The 21,510-nt window shown below is 39.2% G+C and overlaps 1 protein-coding gene across 1 annotated transcript in view; it reads right to left on the reverse strand.

The window, feature by feature from the left end:
* The window catches only part of PLD5 (phospholipase D family member 5), a 406,589-nt gene that overhangs the window by 11,482 nt on the left and 373,597 nt on the right, over positions 1-21,510 (reverse strand). The window contains exons 8-9 of the mRNA XM_055323505.1: positions 9,745-9,913; positions 1,168-1,282 (exon numbers count right to left, since the gene is read on the reverse strand). Of these exons, the coding sequence (XP_055179480.1) occupies positions 1,168-1,282; positions 9,745-9,913 (284 nt within the window). The remainder of the gene's footprint in view (positions 1-1,167; positions 1,283-9,744; positions 9,914-21,510) is intronic.

Below are 21,510 nucleotides of genomic sequence, written 5' to 3' on the forward strand. Positions count from 1 at the left end.
CCACCCTCCATATTGGCAAGGTGCCTTAGAAATTCAAATAAGATAAAGTGCATTACAAAGCAAAAAGGGCATAATTTACTCCCTCACTGAATTGGAGGGGGAAAAAACATATTCCATGCTCCATCATTGCACACACTTTTTTTTCCTGCTTTGAAAGACTGCCACTTCATCTGTACATTGTAGTAGCCACACTGCTGTTCTGTAGTTTATGTACCTTCTTTTATAGATAATAATTTCTGCTCTGCCATTGATAGTATGAGTTAAGGGATTACCCTGGACTCATGTACACCGTAAGAAAGGAGAACATATCTGACACATTAGCAAATAATTTCACCAGTAGATGTGATCTCTGCATCTGGAGCATTATTGCCTTAAAAACAACAGCTAACATGAATATGGTATTATTGTGTGTCAGGGGTTTTAATTGTGCAAGGTACCTTGCATATATTCCACTTAAATTTCACCCAACGAAGTTGAAACAATTATTAGCCCCATCTTACAGATGAGGAAATTGAGGTTTAGAGAGCTTAAGTAAACTCTCCAAGGGTAGACATTTATAAAATGACAGAGGTGAGATGGTTGTCCAGGCAGTGCTCTTTCTGGTGCTGAGTTGCCACCATGTTGGCCTTCTGTGATTCACAACAGGCTGGCTGTGGTATGGCCGGGGGGGGAGGGGGAGGCACTGTGCTCGTTCAACTCCCAGGACTCACTTTTTTTTTTTAATTTATTTGAGAGAGCGAGAGTGAGAGAGACAGCACAAGCAGGGGAGTGAGGTGTAGACAGAGAGGGACAAGTAGACTCCCTGCTGAACACGGAGCCTGATGCCAGCCTTATCCCAGGATCCTGAGATTGTGACCTGACCCAAGGCAGATGCTTAGCTAACTGAGCCCTGAGACTCGCCTCTGATGAGTCCTTCATCTCCTCATCTATAACATTAGGCAAGTGGACCAAAGAATTTCTGAAAACACTTATTAAAAACATCTCCTATGGTGTCCTCCTACTTGAGCCAAGCTCTAGAGGAGATGTTCAGTTCAAGGAGTTGTTTGACTTCCCTATCCTGTTTCCTCCAAGGCCCCCAGGTTATACTGTGTATGAAAGAACACAGTAGGACCTGGACTGTCACTAACCTGCATGATCCTCTAGGAGTCTGACAACCTTGATACCTACCAATATAAGCTGCGCCATCTGTCACCATGTACTTATTGCGATTTAATTTAGGGAAGCTGTGGTCCTTTTGTTCTTTTGTAGCACAAACATTCTCTCTTTCCAGATCGAAAAATTTCTGTAAGACACAACAATAAATAAATTAAGAAAGCAGGTGAATAGGGAACATTTTGGGTTTTGTTCAAGAGCCCAAAAGGGTTTCTTATCCAAATATCCACAGCCAACCTCATTCTGGGTTATTAAAGCCCCAATCTTGTTACTTCATGTAGATGAAGCTATTTTTTTTGTTCTCAAATCTATATGGGCAACAAGAGAGATAATTAGCATGCTCAACTAGGTCTATAATTAACACTTTTAAGCTGTAAAATGAACACAAAATTCATTCTTTCAACAGGGTGAGGGCCAAAGGTTTTTTTAATTCTCATTGTCTCATTCATTGGGGTGCACTGGCATTTGAGGTGCTTTCTGTCACGCATGCCAATGAATTGAATGAATATTCCTCTGTGTTGCATGCATTATAAAAAGCAGCAAGGTCCCTGCCAATGACTAGCTGATTCAGCTGGGGATTTGCAAAGGTCAAAAGAGATTTTGCCAAGGGAACAGATGCTTTCCATCTCAACACCTAGGTCTACAAGCTCTTCTAATAAGCAAGTAAAAAAAAAAAAACCCACCACTGCAGACCAGGAATCTTGAATTCCAACTTTAATGTGACCCCAAAAGCAGATTAGGCCTGGGCTGTGGGAATTAATAGAGGGAGCTGACAGTGGAGGTAGGTGAGCTGGTGCTTCCAGAATCTGTTGGAACTGGTAACTGCTCAGACGAAGCCTGAACTGTGATAGAGCTCACAGGATGACACACCATCAAAGGTGGTAAGGTCTGGAGTCTCCTCCACATTGGAAAATGCTAAACATACCCAGAACTGTGTGGAATCTTTCTGGAATGACTATCTTATGGCTGTGGGATCATGTGTGATTGAAGGGTAGAAAAGGCAGAGAGAAAAATGAGATGCCATCTAGAAATGGGGACATTTACAGTTTTAAAACTATAAATGTTCCAAGTTTGGCTTGGGGAAATAGTGAGGGCTGGTCTTCGCTTTCATCTGAGGGAAAGGAATGATAAACTAGGTGTGATCACCAAGGTCCCTGGCAACCCTGAAAATTCTATTCTGATTTTCTTGCAGACCCCTTAAGGTCAATGGTGCGCAGGGCAAAATCTATCACCCAAGAATTGTCCATTGCACATCACAGAGGAAGGTATTACCTGGGGACATATTACCATGATGTTAGGCCATGCTGTCTTTGTCCCCCTTCTCAGTTCCTGTCTCCTGCAAAGTCTGTGTCATTTGGAGAGTTCATAGATAGCCCCATTTTGTGGACTCTTGATTATCTGTGAATACTTTCAAGTCATAGTTATATATCTGGGAGACCCTGTGATATGAGGCTGCCTGCTACCTGGTAAGAGCAGTCAAATAATTTTGAGGAAAATATTATTGTGGAATCAAGATGGACGTGAAAAAAAATAAAATATATACCCTCATTTAAGATGGGGATAGCAACACTGCATGAGGTTCTCCAGAGACCCATCTGCTTTAGAAAGTTGAAGATGTCCCCAAAGAGGGGAAGAGCTTTGTCTGGGAGACAAAAATGGTAGAAGAAATCATACTGTATCACTGACACTATAAGACACTAATGTGCTGTATGTGACAGCAAAGATTGTTCAAAAGGGATTTATGAATTTATAAAAAAAAAAAAAAAGAAGTCCAGCTGCTGATAGGGCCAACTTTGTGAGTGCAGTCTCTTTCCCAAGCGTCTCCTCATGGACACAATCCCTCCAGGTCAGGGCTGTGGGTGCCAACTTCTCTGAAGAGATTCCCTGCCTTGCTCCCAGGCTCCAGAAGACATGCTTCATGCAAGGTTCCTATGCCCACTTGTCTTGGGAAAGCTCCTCACTCATCTGTGTTCTAGATGTTGGGACCACAAGCTGTGCTCCCATCTAGGTTTATCTTGATACTTAGAAATGATTTCAGTGAGAACTAGAAGCTCTGTGTCATGAAATGTCCAACACTGAACTATTATTAATGTTTGGTTTATTCAAGTAATGTGACCCTGAGTGTTTGAAAAGATAGAGCTGAGTAAGTAGAGAATTAAAGGATGGATTCTACTGTCCTTATAATTTCTTGCAAGTCTTAAATGAAAGCACTTAGTATTTCATGACAGAGATTTCAACTGACAATGCCTTCAAGAAGAGGTGGGAGCAAATGCACCATGTGCGGTAGGCTCCAGACATTCTCCCCTTTGCTTCTGCTTCTGCTTCTATTAGTCATGGCTTCTTATTATGTGTTCTGATGCTTTGACATCTGGGCCCTGCTGAGCCTGGAGGCACTGCCCTTCCAAGGGCTGGCTAATTCCTGGAGATAGCAAATAACTTGCCCGTGAGGACACTTCTCATATGTAAACCCGACCCATGGCCCATACTCTGAAATACCTCCTTTATGGTTTCACACTCTGGGCCACTATACACTTGCCCTAATCATACCAGGTAACTAGGGACAGCCCCTGGGCCCAAGATCCCACCAAAATCACTCAAACTTGCCAATCCTAAGAGGGCTTACCCTGCCTTGCCTCTTCCTTGACCTCGTAAACCAAAACAAAAGTCCTTGTTCATGCTTCCCTCACTTCTGTCTCTAGGATGACCCTGGGACTTTTCCTCAAGCTCCCTTCTCTTTAGATCTGTGAATAAAACAAACTGTCTTTCTCCAATGGCTGTCATCTCCTGATCTGTTGGCATTGTCATATTTAAATCATAACCAAACCTGTATTTTAGAACACTGCTATACCTGGTAAGTCTAACAGCAGTGCTCCTCTAACTGCAAGCATACTGAATTCTGAGTGAATGACCTCACCTGGAAGATTCTTCACCCTTTTCCAGCACACCTTCGTTAGGGAAAATGGCTAAAATGATTCCACATCCACCATGCTCCCTGCTCCCTCCACTCAGTAGTTCACAGATCTTTCCTGAACACTCTTCATCAGCTCCCTCTTTTTTGATTTCATCCATCCATCCACCATTCGTCCAACACATACGTTTTGAATGCTTTGTGCCAGCATCCTGTTATACATCAGGAATACAATGCTTCACTTGATTTTCCATGCTGCCCCATATGCCACTTCAGTTATCTGGAAAACCCTATCCCTGAGCTGAAACAAGCATTCTCTTGTCAATGGAAAAGTAGAACACAAACTGACTCTATTCTCCTGGGTCCCTGCTTGGATTTCTGGGATCATACCAATATTTCCTCTAATCCCTGATAATCTGATTCCAAACCCAGGTTGGTGCCCAGATCCAAATCCTAGTTATCACATTCATTTGCAAATTTGGAGTGGAAAATAGATCCATAGTGGTAATCATAGGCTTCCCCCCTCCCCCTCATTGTATTGAGGAGTAATTGACTTCTATCACTGTGTAAATTTAAGTTGTATAGCATCATGGTTTAGTTAACATATTGTGACATTATGACAACACATCCAGCTAACATTATCTTCTCATATACATAAAATAAAAAGAAAAGAAGAAAAGAATAAAGAAAAAGATTTCTCCTTGTGATGAGAACTCTTAGGATTTATCTTAACAACTCTCCTACATATCATGTAGCAATGCTAGTTGTAGTCATCACGTTGTATGTTAAATCCCTAGTACTTATCTTGTAACTGGAAGTTTGTACTCTTTGACCACCTTCCTCCAATTCCCTGTTCTCTCTACCTTGACTCTCCACCTCTGGTAACCACCAGCCTAATCTCTTTTTCTCTAACTTTGTGAGTTTTTTTTTTTAAATTTTAGATTCCACATATAATTGATATCATATAGTATTTGTCTTTCTTTCTCTTTCTTATTTCACTTCGAATAATGATTTCTAGGTACATCCACATTGTAAAAAATGGTAGTATTTCTTCATTTTTATGGTTGAATAATATTACATTGTATAGATACACCACAATTTCTTTATACATTCATGCATTAATAGGCACTTAAGTTGTTTCTATGTCTTGGCTACTGTGAATATTGCTGCTATGAACATGAAAGCGCAGATACTTTTTTGAGTTAGTGTTTTAGTTTCCTTTGAATATATTCCCATAAATAGAATTGTTGAATCATATAGTAGTTCTATTTTTAATTTTTTGAGGATTATCCATATGATTTTCCATAGTGGCTTCACCAATCTACATTCCCACCAATGGTGCACATGGGCTCCCTTTTCTCCACATCCTCACCAGCATTTATTATCTGTCATCTATTTTGATGATGTCTGTTCCTAACAAGGATGCTGTGATACCTCATAGTGGTTTTGTTTTGTATTTCCCTAAAGACTAGCAATGTTGAGCATCTTTTCATGTACCTATTCGCCTTTTGTATATCTTCTTTGTTTTTTTTTTTAAACAATTTTTTTAAATTTTTTTTATTTATTTATGATAGTCACAGAGAGAGAGAGAGAGGCAGAGACATAGGCAGAGGGAGAAGCAGGCTCCATGCACTGGGAGCCCAACGTGGGATTCGATCCCGGGTCTCCAGGATCGCGCCCTGGGCCAAAGGCAGGCGCTAAACCACTGCACCACCCAGGGATCCCTGTATATCTTCTTTGGAGAAATGTCTATTCAGATCCTTTACCCATTTTTAAATTAGGTTATTTTCTACTTGGTTGTATGAATTATTGATGTATTTTGGATATTAACCTCTTACCCGATATATGGTTTGCAAATATTTTTTCCCCTTCTATAGGTTGTCTTTTCACTTTCTTTTTGATTTTGTTGCTTGTATTTTAGGTCATATCCAAAGAGTTATTACCCGAATCTATGTCAAGAAACTTTGCTCTTATGTTTTCTTCTAGGAATTTCATGGTTTTGGGTCTTACATTTAAGTCTTTAATCCATTTTATGTTAATTTTTGTGAGTGGTGTATGATACGGATCCCATTCCATCCTTTTACATGTGAATATCCAGTTATCCCAGTGTCATTTATGGACAAGATTATCTTTTTTCTATTGAGTATTCTTGGCTCCCTTGTTAAATATTAGTTGGCTGTATCTGCTTGTGTTTATTTCATTGGTCTATTTGTCCATTTTTATGCCAGTACATTTAATGACCATAGCTTTATAGTATAGCTTGAAACCAGGAAGTGTGATACTTCCTTCTTTATTATTCTTTCTCAAGATGTCTTTGGCTATTTAGGGTTTTTTGCAATTCCACATGAATTTATGAGTGTTTTTTCTACTTCTGTAAAAATACCATTGGAATCTTGATAGCACTGCATTGAATCTATAGATGGCTTTGGTTGACATTTTAACAATATTAATTTTTCTAATCCATGAACATGGGATACCTTTCCTTTTTTTTTTTTTTTTTTGGATTGTCTTTGATTTCTTTCATCAATGTCTTATGGTTTTTGGCATTGTTTATCTCCTTAGTTAAATATATTCCTAAGCACTTTATTGTTTTCATGCTAGTATAAATGGGATCCATTACTTTATTTCTTTTTCAGAAATTGCATGTTAGTGGGTAGAAACACTATTGATTTTTGTACTTTAATTTTGTCTCAGCAACTTTACTGAATTCTTTGATTAAATATAACTTTTTTGGTTGAGCATTTAGGATTTTTTATATATATAATCATGTTATCTGAAAATAGAGACAATTTTGCTTCTACCTTTTCAATTCTGATACTTTTAATCCTTTTTTTTTTTTTTTTTTTGCCTTATTGCTCTGGCTAGGACTTCCAGTACTATGCCAGATAGGAATGATAAGAGTTAGAACTCTTGTCTTGTTTCTGATCTTAAAGGAAAAGCTTTCAACTTTTCATCATTGAGTAAAATGTTAGCCATAGGCTTCACAGACCTGTTTCTATTTCTAATACTGATTTGTAAACTCAGATATGTGCATGGCTACCTCAGTTTATAAAAATCAGTTAAATGGAGATAAATTCTATTTTCTGTCAATATTATCCAAATGCTAGGGAGATTAAAATGAAATCTATATGAGAAGCATAATTTCTTGAAATCTATAGTAAATTCTAGACTTTTATGTATTTAAATTATTGATAATTTCAACTTTTAAAAATATTTAATGTTACCAATGAGTTAAAAAACATTTTATCTGATGTTTTTGTTGATCCTCAGAGATATACAAGTCAGATGTGTAGTTTCTCAAATTTTTGAGCAGATGTAATATATGATGTTTTTGAATATAGATAGGAAAGACAAAAAAAAAACCTTTGTAACTTCAATTATAGGTTCTGCATGCAGAGACCATACAGTATGATGTTTAAGAGCTTAGACTCAGGAGTTAGAAAGACTTTTATTTGAATCTTTCTCTTCTATTAACTAGTGTCCTAGAGAGAAATTATTTAATCTCTTTAGGCTTCATTTTCTGTTTGTAAAATATTAAAAGTTCCAGCTTCATAGTGTAGTTGTGAATATTAAGTAGTATATACAAAGCACCTGTTTGTCTATATTCATGAATATAAGAAATTCTTCCATTAAAAAAAGTTTTAAGCACTTACTACATCTAGGCAATGTGAAGTGAGATGCTGCCATAATAGCAACAATAAAAACTTAATAAAAGATGTAACAATTGTTTACCCAATGGGCAGCAGGCAGCAAGAAAATTGGTATTAAAGGATGGAATGAACGGAGACTCATGCAGTAGCAAAATATTTGGTAAAACCATAGCCTGCATTAATTTGGAAGGAACACCAAGCACCCCCTAAAACTTTGGCTACAGGGCAAGGGATGGGAAAACAAATTGTTAGTAACTTATGTTGGTTGTCATTAGTGCCTTTAGCAAGTTGTCAGAGGAGATAAACCCAAGAAGGATTTGCTGGCTTGTAAGCACATATGAAATAGAACAGGTACACTAGAAATTTGGTATTTCAAAGAGCTAGAAAAACTGATTGTACCAGGAGCCCAAGAGAGGAGAGAGGGTAGAGAAAGAGGGAGAGGGAGGGGAGAGACAGAAGATGCAAAGGGGAAAAAGGGGGAGGAAGGAGGGAAAGGGAGGCAGAGGCATATGGGCAAGGAAGCATAATTAGTCAAGTTTGGGAATTATGTAAAACAAAATATTTGGCTGTGGTTACTGGTAAATGGAAATGACTAGAAGCAAATAAATCAGAAGCTTACTAAGTTTTTGAGAAAGTTGCATTGCCAGAGGAACCATGAGCTGGGACCAAAAACTCTTAACACTTCATACTAAGAACAACCTTAGGATCCGGGGTATGAGGACTTCACTATACCTGCCCGGAAGGATTTTACAATTGCCTGGACCAGTGACTGCTGTGACTGTCCCCATCTCCCTTTTCTGAATGGGAGTTTATACTGTATTTCTCCTGTTCCTGTTATATGGGGAGGAGATAATTTCAATCTGGGCTTTGGATTTCATGGGAAATTGCTGTTTTGTTTTTAGTTTCTGTTTATTAACTATGGGGTAACACATCCAGATTTGCTGTCCAGAAATGCATAACACTTAGAGGTCCAGAAATTTGCATTGTGCAGTACCTGTGGGGGATGAGGGTTCTCTGTGTGGGTGCCCAGAATTGCAGACTGATGATCCACAAAACTGCTGTTTTGTCTTTTTGGGAGCACTGCTGCCTTTCTGATTGCACTAATGCCACCCCTGTTATTAGGTGTGGCCAGGTGAGTGAAATATGAGCAGCAGAATAAAGGCTAAAAGGATATTCACTCCAGGTCCACCCCATAAATGCCTCCTGGGCAGTCCTCCAGTCTCTCTCTCCTTCTGATTGACCTTGAGAAACGGAGGCTTGGGACTATCTCGGAAGCTATGTCTCAGGTTGATGGTGGTGCCGCTGTCATTCTGGGTCCTTAAATACTGCATGAAGAACAGACCCATCACTTAGAAGGGTGCCTGGCATACAGGAGGGTCTCAGGGTACATTTCCTGAACGATTGCTGTGGAGGTTGGAAAAGGTACCTAATGGACTGGTAGGCATTAGTCAGAAAAGGCACGGAGGAGAAGGGTGTTATAGGTAGAGGAAACAGCATGTACAAAGGCCCAGAGAGGACAAAGAGGGCATCACATGTGAGGACCTGAGGGGAATCAAAGATTGGCTAAGGAATTACCACACTAATACCCAGTCCCAATCTTGCCTCCCTCAAAGTGTGTGGATTAGCATGTGGCCCAAGGGACCTGAAGCAAGTAGAGTAGCCCAGGCTGGGGGGTCTTTGGGGCTTGGGGATGCTGTGCAGGTTCAGGTGCCACTGCTCTGTTGGTCACAGGCTTAGAAATAGGAATGGCAGGTGAATGAGGCAGTTCAAGTGGAGAGGACCCAACAGGCAGTGTGTGAAAACAGGGCATGGCTGGGAGGGCACCAGGAAATGTGGGTTCCAGGCTCCTTTTCTTGTGTGTTTCTCTTTAAAAATTACTTATTTTACTTTTGAAATATTTTCTCACAATCAGAGATTGTTAGCCTGGTTCTTAAGTGCCAGTTTACTTGAATGCATGGGTTTATAGCTTTCACAGATGAGCAGAGGAAATCAGCCCCTTTTATTTAATAATTCTTAAGTCAACATCATACTTACAACTTTCAAACTGCAGTTGGCTATTTCAGTGCAAATAGCTTTAAGAGATGAAATAAAGTTAAATGTAAGGGGGTCAGTTTCCTTCCAGAAGCTTATAAGGAGTCGCACTTTAACACTTCGCAAAACTAATGCTTCTCTTATTTTCCCATCCAAGTCTGGCCAGTAAGTCCTGTAGAAATAATAGTCGTGTGGATAAAAAGAAAGAAAATAAGTTAGTTCGGGGAAAGAGATTTACTAGGCTACAAAGAACATTTATATTAACCCGATCATTACTTTGTTCTGTAATACAGACATAACCTGATAGGATACTTGAAAAAAAAAATGCAGCTCTCCTGGGTTGGGCAACTACAGAGGATGCTTTCCTGGGTCCTGCCCCTGCCTAAAATGAGTTCTCCCACCACCAGGGCCTCCGAAGATGTGGACACACTGACCTCCACCACAGGCTATCCTCACCACACCGGCACCACTCCAGCTGGGCCTCAGCTCACATGGGCGCTGAGAGTCAACTTTCCAACAAAATTCCAGTTCAGAGGCTTGAGCAACCCATCAGTCCCCAAATGCTGCTAGAATCCCTCTTCTTTGGAAACTGCCCCTTAAATGAGCTTCTGCTCTGGTTATGCAAACTTCCCCCTACTCTTCCTGACCAAGCACCCAGCTTCTCTGGCCCTTGGACTCCTCCATCAGGCCAACAGTTTCTCCCAGAGGCTCAGCCTCTACCCTAAATTCATAGCCAGCCTTTTGCCTTAACTAAACCTTAATTCTTCCTAAGGCCGCAGCTTCTCCAGAAGTCCTACCATGTATTTTCTACCACAATTTGCCCATTCAGTTTAGGAGGTGGGGTCAGCACCCCAACATACACAATGTCATTTCCAGAACTGCCACTTATTTCTCTTTTAAAAGAAAAAAACAATAAACATTTCCATTTTAAAGACAAGCCCCATGTCTCTCTGTCTCCCCTTAGCCCTGACATGTGCCGACCTTCTGTTTGTTCACTTGTTCAAATCTTTCCCTAATTCCAAGCCAACTCAGTTTGGACCAATAAAGTATCCAAAACCTTAGCTTGCCAGTTTCATAATCAGTAACGCCTCCAAAGTTCTCCTCTTTATATGGACCAGCCTGTGGTCCTGTAGCATCCTGTACTTTGTGTGATCTCCACTGAGTGCACTCTTCCCCTGCGTGGGCCCAGCCCCATGACTGTCTCACTCTCCTGCTCCATCAGCTCTGGGTCCCCTTTTTGGTCCAGCCCAACCTCAGTGATCACCTGAAGGACAGCTGCTCTGCCTCTTTCTCTAGCTCTTGGGTCAGAGCCACACCTCCCTTGGTCTATGTCTATGGCTACCAAAGCCAAGGATGGCTGAACAAAGTAGGCTCAGCTCTGTGAAGCTGGAGCCAACACAAATGCATCTGAGCCCTCACCACTATTCACCAACCCTGTCCTTGTCCTGGGCAGTTTCACCTCCTGGACCTTTCTGTAATTACTCTAAGCTGTACCCCACTTGAGAAAAACTTGTTTCTTCCTCTATCTGAAATATAGAGCTTCTCAGTCATGGTCTTCCTCAACTTTCTACCCCCGAGAACCTCATGCATCCTTCTCCCCTTTCCTCTGGCTCAGAGAATAAGACAACCTGCTCAGGGTTAGACCTGGACCACCCTTCTCCCTAGGCTGTTTCCCTGACCCTCTGCAACTGTGTCTCACTGGTCATTCCTTCCTGAAGAAAGTTTCAACTCCCCCCTCTCTCCCTTCCTTTTACTTTGAGGACAAAATGTAAATCTCACCCACTCAAGAGAATCCTCCCTGACTCTGCATCACTCTGTGGCCAGTGAACAATCTCTTTTCTCTTTTGAACTAAACTATCATCTATCTATCATCTATCTATCTATCTATCTATCTATCTATCTATCTATCTATCATCTATCACCTATCTATCTATCATCAATCATCTTTGAGTATAGTTGACACACAATGTACGTGAATTTCAGGTGTACAACACAGTGATTCAACATTTGCATATGGTATGCTGTTCTCAGAACAAAGGCAGCTGCCATCTGTCACCATATAACACCATTATAGGATCACCAAGTACATTCCCTGCGCCACACCATTCATCCTTGTGATTTACTCATTTCATAATGGGAAGCCTGTACCTCTCTCTCCCCTTTACCAATTTTGCCCATCCTCCTGTCCCTCTCTTCTGGCAACCATCAGTTTGCTCTCTGTATTTATGGGTCTGTTTCTACTTTTTTTTTTAACATAACTTCTTGACAGTGTAATCTAGAACCTCTGACTTTACTTCACCACCCCCACTCACTCCTCAGCCTAATGCCCCCTGGCCTTCAGCCCACCGTTCTTGTGCAAATCTCCAAATCAGAAGTGATATCCCAACTGCAAAATCTAATGGACATCATTCAATTCTTATTTTACTATTAGTCTAAGCCACATCTGGCTCTGTTGATGGTTCTTTTCTTCTTGAAAACTGATTCCATTGGCTTCTACGACCCTGTGTATTTATTGATGGTCTGTCCCTTATTTCTCGAAGTGTTTCTTTATTTGTTGAATGGTCAATGTTCCCTTAAGATTCCATCACCATCCCCTGTCCTCCTCACTATACAGGCCATCTCCTTGGTGGCTTCATCTACACATTTGATTTCAACTGTCCTCTAGAGTCTGAAGAGCTCCAAAATCACATCACCAGGCTAACCCTCTTCAGACTTCATTCTGGATATCTTTGTAAGATCTTTATTAATTTGGACCTTTACAAGAACCCTAAATTAACAAATATGCTTATTTCCTCATACTTTTTATGGCCTCCTCTGCCTTGTATAACATTCATCATCTAATCACCCAAAGTAAAAACCTGGTGATCATTCTCCTTTTCATGATGTCCTTGAAAAATATTATTGGAACGTACATGCTTTATTCTATCCTTTTTTTTTAAGATTTTATTTATTTGAGAGACACAGAGGGAGGCAGAGACATAGGCAGAGGGAGAAGCAGGCTCCCTGCAAGGAGCCTGATGTGGGACTCGATCCCAGACCCTGGGATCATGCCCTGAGCCAAAGGCAGACACTCAGCTGCTGAGCCATCCAGGGGTCCCTCTTCTATCCTTCTGATCCATCATTATCACTGATCTGGGCCACTGTAACAGCTCCAAGTTGGTTTTTCGGCCTTTAGTCTTGTCCTTGTCAAGTACATCTTCCATGACCACCAAAGTGATCTGTCTAAAAGCATATCTCCTTTGATTAAAACATAGGGGAGGCTCCCTCACAGTCAAGTCCTCCTGTTCCTGGTCCCTGTCTCTCCTCCAACCTGATCTCTCATCACCTTATCTTGGGCTTTGTTCCAACACTGAACTCATTACAGATCCCGGCATGTGTCATGCTATTTTTCTTCATCTGAAACTTTGTTCATACTGTCCCTTTTACCTGGAAAACTTCCTTTCTTATCCTTTTTCTGAAATGCAATTCAGGTAGCATTTCCTCCAATAAGCCCCTTCTAACTTTGAAACTGCCATAGATGTTCTTTCACCGAGGACCTGTAATATTTTGTACATATATCTATTTTCCATTCACCACACTGTGTAATGATAATCTATTTTGTGTCCATTTGCCCTTCTGGATAGAATTTCTGGGACCATATGCTGCTCATACTTTAATCACTCCTGCACAATGGCCAATAAGTATTTGTTGAATGAAAACATAAATGAAAAATATTAGTAGGACATTGACTAATCAGCCTACTTTTTTCTTATTGAATAAATCTGATGTGTATAATTAATAAGCTGTGTATAAATTTAATATGTATATTATTATGTGTGTATGTGTATAAATTTAATAAGCTGTGTAGCATGGGACTTTGGTACATATTTATATTGTAATATGATTGCCAATGTACTGATATTCATCACATTACATAATTACAGTATATTTACAGTACATTAGCTCTCTATGACCTATTTACTACTCATTACAAGTTTGTAGTCTTAAATACCATTATGCTGATCCCTCACCCACCAGCCCTTGGTAACCACTATTTTACTGCCTATTTTCTACAGGTTTAACTTTTGTAGGTTTCATATAGAAGTGATATTATACAGTATTTGTCTTTTTCTGTCTGACTTATTTCACTTAGCATAATATACTCAAGATCCATTCATGCTGGTACAAATGGGAGGATATTCTCCTTTCTCATGGCTGAATGATATTCCATTGTGTATATGTACCACATCTTTTCATTTATTTTTCTGTTGATAGGCATTTGTGTTGTTTCCATGTCTTGGCTATTGTGAATAGTGCTGCAATAAACATGGGAGTACATATATCTTGTCAGAAATCTGTTTTTGTTTCCTCTGATTAAATACCCAGAAGTGGAATTGCTGGATCATATAGTAGATTTATATTAATTTTGGGGGAAACTTCCCACAAACTTTTGGGAGGAACCTCCAACTTTTCCATAGTGGTTGGATCAGTTTATCTTTCTACCAACTGTATATAAGGGTTCCCTTTTCACTACATCTTCATCAGCACCTGTTGTCTCTTGGCTTCTTGATGATAGCCATTCTAAGAGGTATGAGGTGATATCATGGTTTTGATTTGCCTTTCCCTGATGATTAGTGATGTTGAACATCTTTTCATGTGTCTGCTGGCCATTTTGATGTCCTCTTTGAAGAAATGTTTAGTTCTTTTTCCAGTTTTAATCACACTCTTTTTGTTGTTGTTGTTATTGAATTGATTGAATTCCTCACATATTTGGATATTAACCCTTTATCCAATATATGGTGTGAAAAAAATTTTTCCCATTCTATTTTTTTATTTTGTTGTTTCTTTTGCTGTGTGCAAAGCCTTTTGGATTTGATATAGTCCCAGTTTGTTAATTTTTTGTTATTATTGTTTGTGCTTTTGGTGTCATGCAAAAAAAATTATTACCAAGACCATTAGGAGTTTTATGATATCAGGTCTTATCTTTTAGTCTTTAATCTATTTTGAGTTAAATTTTGTGAGTTATGTGATAGGCCCAGCTTTATTTTTCTGCATATTTGTCTCCAGTTTCTCCAGCATCATTTGTTGAAGAGACTGTCTTTTCCCCATTGGGTGTTCCTGTGCTCATGTTGAATATTAGTTGTCTGTATAGGCCAGGGTTTAGTTCTAGGCCTCCTGTTTTGTTCCATTGGTTGACGTCTATTTTTGTACTGTTTTTATTACTATGGCTTTGTCATATAGTTTGAAATCAGGAAGTCTGATACTTTGAACTTTATTCTTTTTCACATGATTGTTTTAGCTGCTTGGAGTTTTTTGTGGTTCCATATAAATTTTAGGATTGTTTCTTTTATTTCTGTGAAGAATGTCTTTGGTATTTTGAGGGGAATTGCATTGACTCTGTAGATCACTTTCAGTAGGACAGCCATTTTAACAATATTAATTCTTCTAGTCCATGACACAGAAAGCCTTTCTATTTGTTTGTTTCTTCTTCAATTTCTTTCAGCAAACTTTGTAGTTATCACTATATAGATCTTTCACTTCCTTGGTTAAATTTATTTCCAAGTATTTCTTGTGTTTGATGCTATTGTGAGTGAGATGATTTTCTTTCTTTTTCAGAGGCTTCATCATTAATGCAAAGGAATGCAACAAATTTTGTATCTTGACACATTAGTGATATTATTGATTAATTCCAACAGTTTTTTGACTGATTCTTTAGGATTTTTTATATATAAAATCATATCATAAGAAAATAATGACAACTTTACTTCTTCCTTCCTGATGTGTATGCCTTTTATTTCTTTGTCTTGCTTGATTGCTCTGGCTCTGGCTTCCAGAATTGTATTGAATAAGAGTGCTAACAGTAGGCATCCTTGCTTTTTTTCCTGATCTTGGGGGAAATGCTTTCAATTTCTCTCCAGTGAGTATAATGTTAGTTCTTGGTTTATCATATATGTCATTTATCATGCTGAGTTATGTTTCTTCTGTACCCATGTTAAAGGTTCTTCTTCTTTTTTTTTTTAATCATGAAAGAGGGGAACCCTGGGTGGCGCAGCGGTTTAGCGCCTGCCTTTGGCCCAGGGCGCGATCCTGGAGACCCGGGATCGAATCCCACATCGGGCTCCCGGTGCATGGAGCCTGCTTCTCCCTCTGCCTATGTCTCTGCCTCTCTCTCTGTGTGTGTGACTATCATAAATAAATAAAAATTAAAAAAAAATTAATCATGAAAGAGTGTTGTAGTTTGTCAAATAGTTTTTCTGTGTCTTATTGAGATGATCATGTGATTTTTATCTATCATTTTATGGATGCAATGTATTTGCATTTATTGACTTGTATATATTGCAATATCCTTGTATCCCAGGGATAAATCCCACTTGGTCATCGTGTATAATGAGTTCCTGAATTTGGCCTCCTAATATCTTCTTCTTCTTCTTCTTTTTTTTTTTTTTAAGATTTTATCTATTCATGAGAGACACACACAGAAAGAGAGGCAGAGACATAGGCAGAGGGAGAAGCATGGGGAGGGATCCTGGGATCCCCGATGTGGGACTTGGTCCCAGGACTCCAGGATCACACCCTGGGCTGAAGGCAGGTGCTAAACCATTGAGCCACCCAGGGATCCCCCTGCTAATATTTGCATCTATCTTCATCAGGGATATTGGTCTATAATTTTCTTTCTTGTGGTCTTATCTGGTTTTGGTAGCAAAGTAATGCTGGTCTCACAGAATGAATTTGAAAGTGTTCCTTCTGCTTGATATTTTGAACAAGTTTGGAGGAGGATTGGTGTTAATTCTTCTATAAACATTTGGTAGCATCCTCTAGTGAAGCCATCTGGTCCTGAGATTTTTTTGTGTTGGGAGTTTTTTTGATTACCGATTCAATTTCTTTACTCATAATTAGTCTGTTCCGATTTTCTAATATTTCCCAACTCAGTCTTGTATGTTTCTAGAAATGTATACATTTCTTTTAGTTTATGTAATAATTTCTTGTCATATAATTGTTCATGGTAGTCTCATAATTCTAGGTATTTCTGTAGTATCGTTGTAATGTCTCCTCTTTCATGTCTAATTTATTTATTTTGAGTCTTCTCTTTTTTTTCCCTTAGTCTAGCTAAAGGTGTCAATATTGTTTATATTTTCGAAGAAACAGCTCTTTGTATGGTATTTTTTTGGTTTTTATTTATTTCTGCTCTGATACTTGTTATTTCCTTCCTTCTGCTAAGTTTGGGCTTACTTTGCTTTTCTTCCTCTAGTTCCTTGAGATGTAAAGTTAGGTTATTTAAAATCTTTCTCATTTCTCAGTATATGTGCTTATAGATTTGCTTTTGCTGCATCCCATAATATTTGATATATTGTGTTTTCAAGATAATTTTTATTTCCCTTTTGATTTCTTCTTTAACCCAATAGAAGTGTGTTTAGTTTCTGCATATTTGTAGATCTTCTTACTTTCCTCTTATTGATTTCTAGTTTCATACAATTGTAGTCAGAGAAGATAGTTGGTATGATTTCAACTTTCTTAAATTCACTAAAATTTGCTTTGTGGCCTAACGTATGATTTATCCTGGAAAATGTTCCATGTGTATTTGAGAAGAATGTGTATTATGCTGCTGTTGGGTGTATGTTCTGTGTATGTTTGCTAAGCTCATTTGTTCTAAAGCTGAGTTCAACTGCAACATTTTCTTGTTGACTTTCTGTCTGTGTGATTTATCCATTGCTGATGGTGAGGTACTAGAGTCCCCTACAATTACTGTATTATTGCTTATTTCTCCCGCATGATCCTTCATTAATTGCTTAATATGTCTTGATGTTTCAGTGTTGGTAGTAAGCATGTATATTTATGATTGCTCTATCTTGGTATACTGGCCTTTTTGTCATTATATAATGACTTTCTTTGTCTCTTGGGTCTTCTTTGTCTCCTGGCTTAAAGTCTATTTTGTCTGATATGGCTGTCTACCTTTGCCTTCCTTTCATTTCTGTTTGCTTGGGATATTATTTTGCATTCCTTCACTTGGAGCCTATATGTGTCTCTAGAACTAAAGTGAGTCCCCTTGTAAGCAGCATATTTGCTTTTTTACCCAGCCAGCCAGCCATCCTGTGCCTTTTGATTGGTGAGTTCAATCCATTTTCACTGCGGGCAATTACTAATATGTAAGCATTTACTACTGGCTATTTTATCTTTTGGCTTCTGGTTATTTTGTCTTTCCATTGTTTCTTTTTTTGTCTGTTTGTCTTTATTTTTGCCAATTGGTGGTTTTCTAGGATGACTTGCTCATTCTTTCCCCTTTTTATGTTTCATGTTCCTGCTCTAGATTCTTACCATGTAGTTACCATGGGATTTACATAAAACACCTAATCGAAAAAAGTCTTTTTTTCTGCTCATAGCACATTACTTTTATTCACCTGTCATTCATTTACTCCTCTCCTTTTATATTTTTGATGTCACAAATTACCTCTTTGTATGCTATGATTTCATTACCAAGTCACAGTAGTGATAGTTATTTTAGTGCTCTTTTCCTTTAACATTTAGGATATAGTTAAGAGTTTAATATACTATTCCAAAAAAGAGTTATGGTATTCTATTTTTTTAAAAGATTCTATTTATTTATTCATGAGACACAGAGAGAGCGAGGCAGAGATACAGGCAGAGAGAGAAGCAGGCTCCCTGAGGGGAGCCCGATGCGGGACTCAATTCCAGGTCCTGGGATCATGTCCTGAGATGAAGCAGATGCTCAACCACTGAGCCACCCAGGCATCCCAAGTTATGATATTCTAATTCCAACTGCCTGTTTATCATCTTAATCAGAATTTTGTGTGTTTCCATTTTTGTGTTTGTTTGTTTCAGCTTGAAGAACTCCTTTCAATATTTCTTGAAGGCAGGTCTAATGGTGGTGAACTCCCTAGCTTTTGTTTGTCTGGGAAAGCCTTTATTTCTCCTTCGCATCTGAAACATAACTTTGCCTGAGAGTATTCTTGGCTGCCAGCCTACATTTTATTGTTCCTTCACATTTTTACTGATTTCCTTCTGATAGATGTATTTCATGTGACTGAGGAAATAAATAATGAACAACCTCAAATTGAGAACCAAATAAATAAGTGAATTGCTGAAAAAAAATAGCACTTGATTGATGAAACAGGAAGAATTGAAATAGGGCCTCTGATTTTTTTATTGTAGATCTATTTAGCTACATCTCATTATTCTGTTCACTTCCTACTTCTTTGAAAAGTAGAAGTTACTTCTAACACTATTGCTAAATGATGGTGTGTATATTTTTTTACATGATACCAACCATTTCTACTTTGGGAGCATGTGAATTTTTCCTTTCATTTGGATGTTTAGGAGTGTGTACACTAAAAGTTAAGTTTGGACTTTGGAGTCCAAGATGACAGAGGGGTAGGAGACCTCAGTTTTGTATGGTCCCAGGAATGCAGGTAAATGTCTATCAAATCATTCTGAACACCTGTGAACTCAACCAGAGCTCCAAGAAAAGAATAGCTGCAACTCTACCAATAGAAAAGCCTACCTCTGCAATGTAGGAGGTGAGGAGAAGTGAATCCAAGGTGATATATGGGAAGATAGACTGAAGGGGGAGGGGGTGCCTCCATCAGCCAGTGCTGGGAAGTAATAAAGCAGCAGAGTGCAAAATCAGAACTTTTAGATGTCTTCTCCAGTGAGGGATATCCCGCCTGAAAGATGCTCAGTTGGCAAAGCAGGGTGGAATCCTAGGTGTGACAGTGTGGTCTCAGGATCCTCAGGGTCATAGGAAGACCTGTGCCTCAGGGGTGCCTGAGTGGGCATTGCGGCAGGGAAGCCAGCTGCAATCGGTGAGCCCAGGAGTGGGCTCTCAGCTGGGTGTTGCCATAAACCTCGGACTGGGGCATGGTCTTGTGACTTCGCTCTGAGCAGGGGCCCAGCAAGTGGGAGAACTGCACTGGGATACCCTTTCTTCCCCTGGGAGTAGTGGTGTGGGTGTACCCTGCCACAGTCTGCAGGGTTTGGAGACATGAAAGGGGGTTGCATAGAAATGCTTGGTCACAGGCTGGGTGAGCACAGAGTGCAGATGGAGACCAGGGAGACAGGAGTGAGTGTTTTACCCTGAGGGTGCACTGAGGAGTGGAGCTCCGAGCTTTCATCTCCAGGACTGAAAATTGGGAGGTAGCCTTTTTCACACTCATCCTCTAAAGCGGTATGGAAAGCCTTCAGGGAACAAAAGCCACCTAGAGCAATCCAGAGTGGGTTACTCAGCCTGGCCCCCTGGCAAAGGCAGTGCAGTTTCACTCAGGGCAAAGACACCTGAGAACCAGCACAGCAGGGCCCTCCCCCAGAGGATCAGCGGGAGCATCCTGCCAAGACCAAGTCTACCGAACACTGAGAACTGCAAAACTCTAGCGCTAGGGAAAACAGTATAGAGAATTGGTGGTTTTTTTTTTTTTTCTCGCAACGATTCTTAGTCTTTCAATTTTATTTTTTTCCTCTTTTCTTTTTCAATTTCTTTTCAAATCTTTTTATTTTAATTTTTATTTATTTATGATAGCCACACACAGAGAGAGAGAGAGAGAGAGAGGCAGAGACACAGGCAGAGGGAGAAGCAGGCTCCATGCACCAGGAGCCCGACGTGGGATTCGATCCCGGGTCTCCAGGATCGCGCCCTGGGCCAAAGGCAGGCGCCAAACCACTGTGCCCCCCAGGGATCACGTTTTCAAACAATTTCTTATGTTATCACCTCTTTTTTAAAAAAATCTTTTAAAATTTTATTGTTTACACTTACATTCTATCCTTTCATTGTATTTAATTTTATTTTTGCATAGTATAAGTTTTATTTCTTTACAATTTTGGGATGCAGTTTATTCTAACAGACCAAAATACACCCAGAATCCAGTGTATCACACTGTTCTTTTCACCTGTCTGATCATATTTTCTCTCTCTTTTTTTCTTCTTCTTTTTTTTTTTGTTAAAGTCTTTTTAAATTTCCATCTTTACAGATACATTCTATCCTTTCAATGTAGTTAGTTTTATTTTTGTGTATATAAGCTTTTCTTTCTTTATAATTTTGGGATGTAGTTTCTTCTCACAAACAGACTAAAATACACTCAAGATATAGTGTATTGCTTTGTTCTGTTTCCCTGTCTGTTTATACTCCTTCCTTTTGTTTTTTTGCCTTTTAATTTTCATTTTTACAGTTACATTCTATCCTTTCAATGTATCTAATTTTATTTTTGTACCTTTATAAGTTTTTCTTTCTTTACAATTTTGGGATCTAGTTTTCTAACAAACAGACCAAAATACACACATGATCCAGTGTATTGCTTTGTTCTGTTCACCTGTATGATTATATTCACTCTCTCTTTTTAGTTTTAATTTTTTTTTTTCAGCTTTGGGTCTCTTCTGATTTGTCTAGTATATATTTCTCTGGGGTTGTTGTTGCCATTTTAGTATTTTGTTCTTTTGTTCATCTATTCTTCTCTGGACAGAATGACAAGATGGAAAAACTCACCTCATAAAAGAGAACAAGAGGCAGTACTGACTGCCAGGGACCTAATCAGTATGGATATAAGTAAGATGTTAGAACTAGAGTTCTGAATAATGATTATAAAGACGGGTTTGAAAAAAAGCATAGAAGACACTAGAGAATCCCTTTCGAGAGAAATAAAAGAACTGAAATCTAATCAAGATGAAATAAAAGGGATGCCTGGGTGGCTCAGCAGTTGAGAATCTGCCTTTGGCCCAGGATGTGATCCTGGAGTCCCGGGATTGAGTCCCATGTTGGGCTTCCCACATGGAGCCTTCTTCTCCCTC

This window comes from Nyctereutes procyonoides, unplaced genomic scaffold (genome assembly GCF_905146905.1).
Source record: "Nyctereutes procyonoides isolate TBG_1078 unplaced genomic scaffold, NYPRO_anot_genome, whole genome shotgun sequence".
Classification (NCBI taxonomy): Eukaryota; Metazoa; Chordata; class Mammalia; order Carnivora; family Canidae; genus Nyctereutes; species Nyctereutes procyonoides.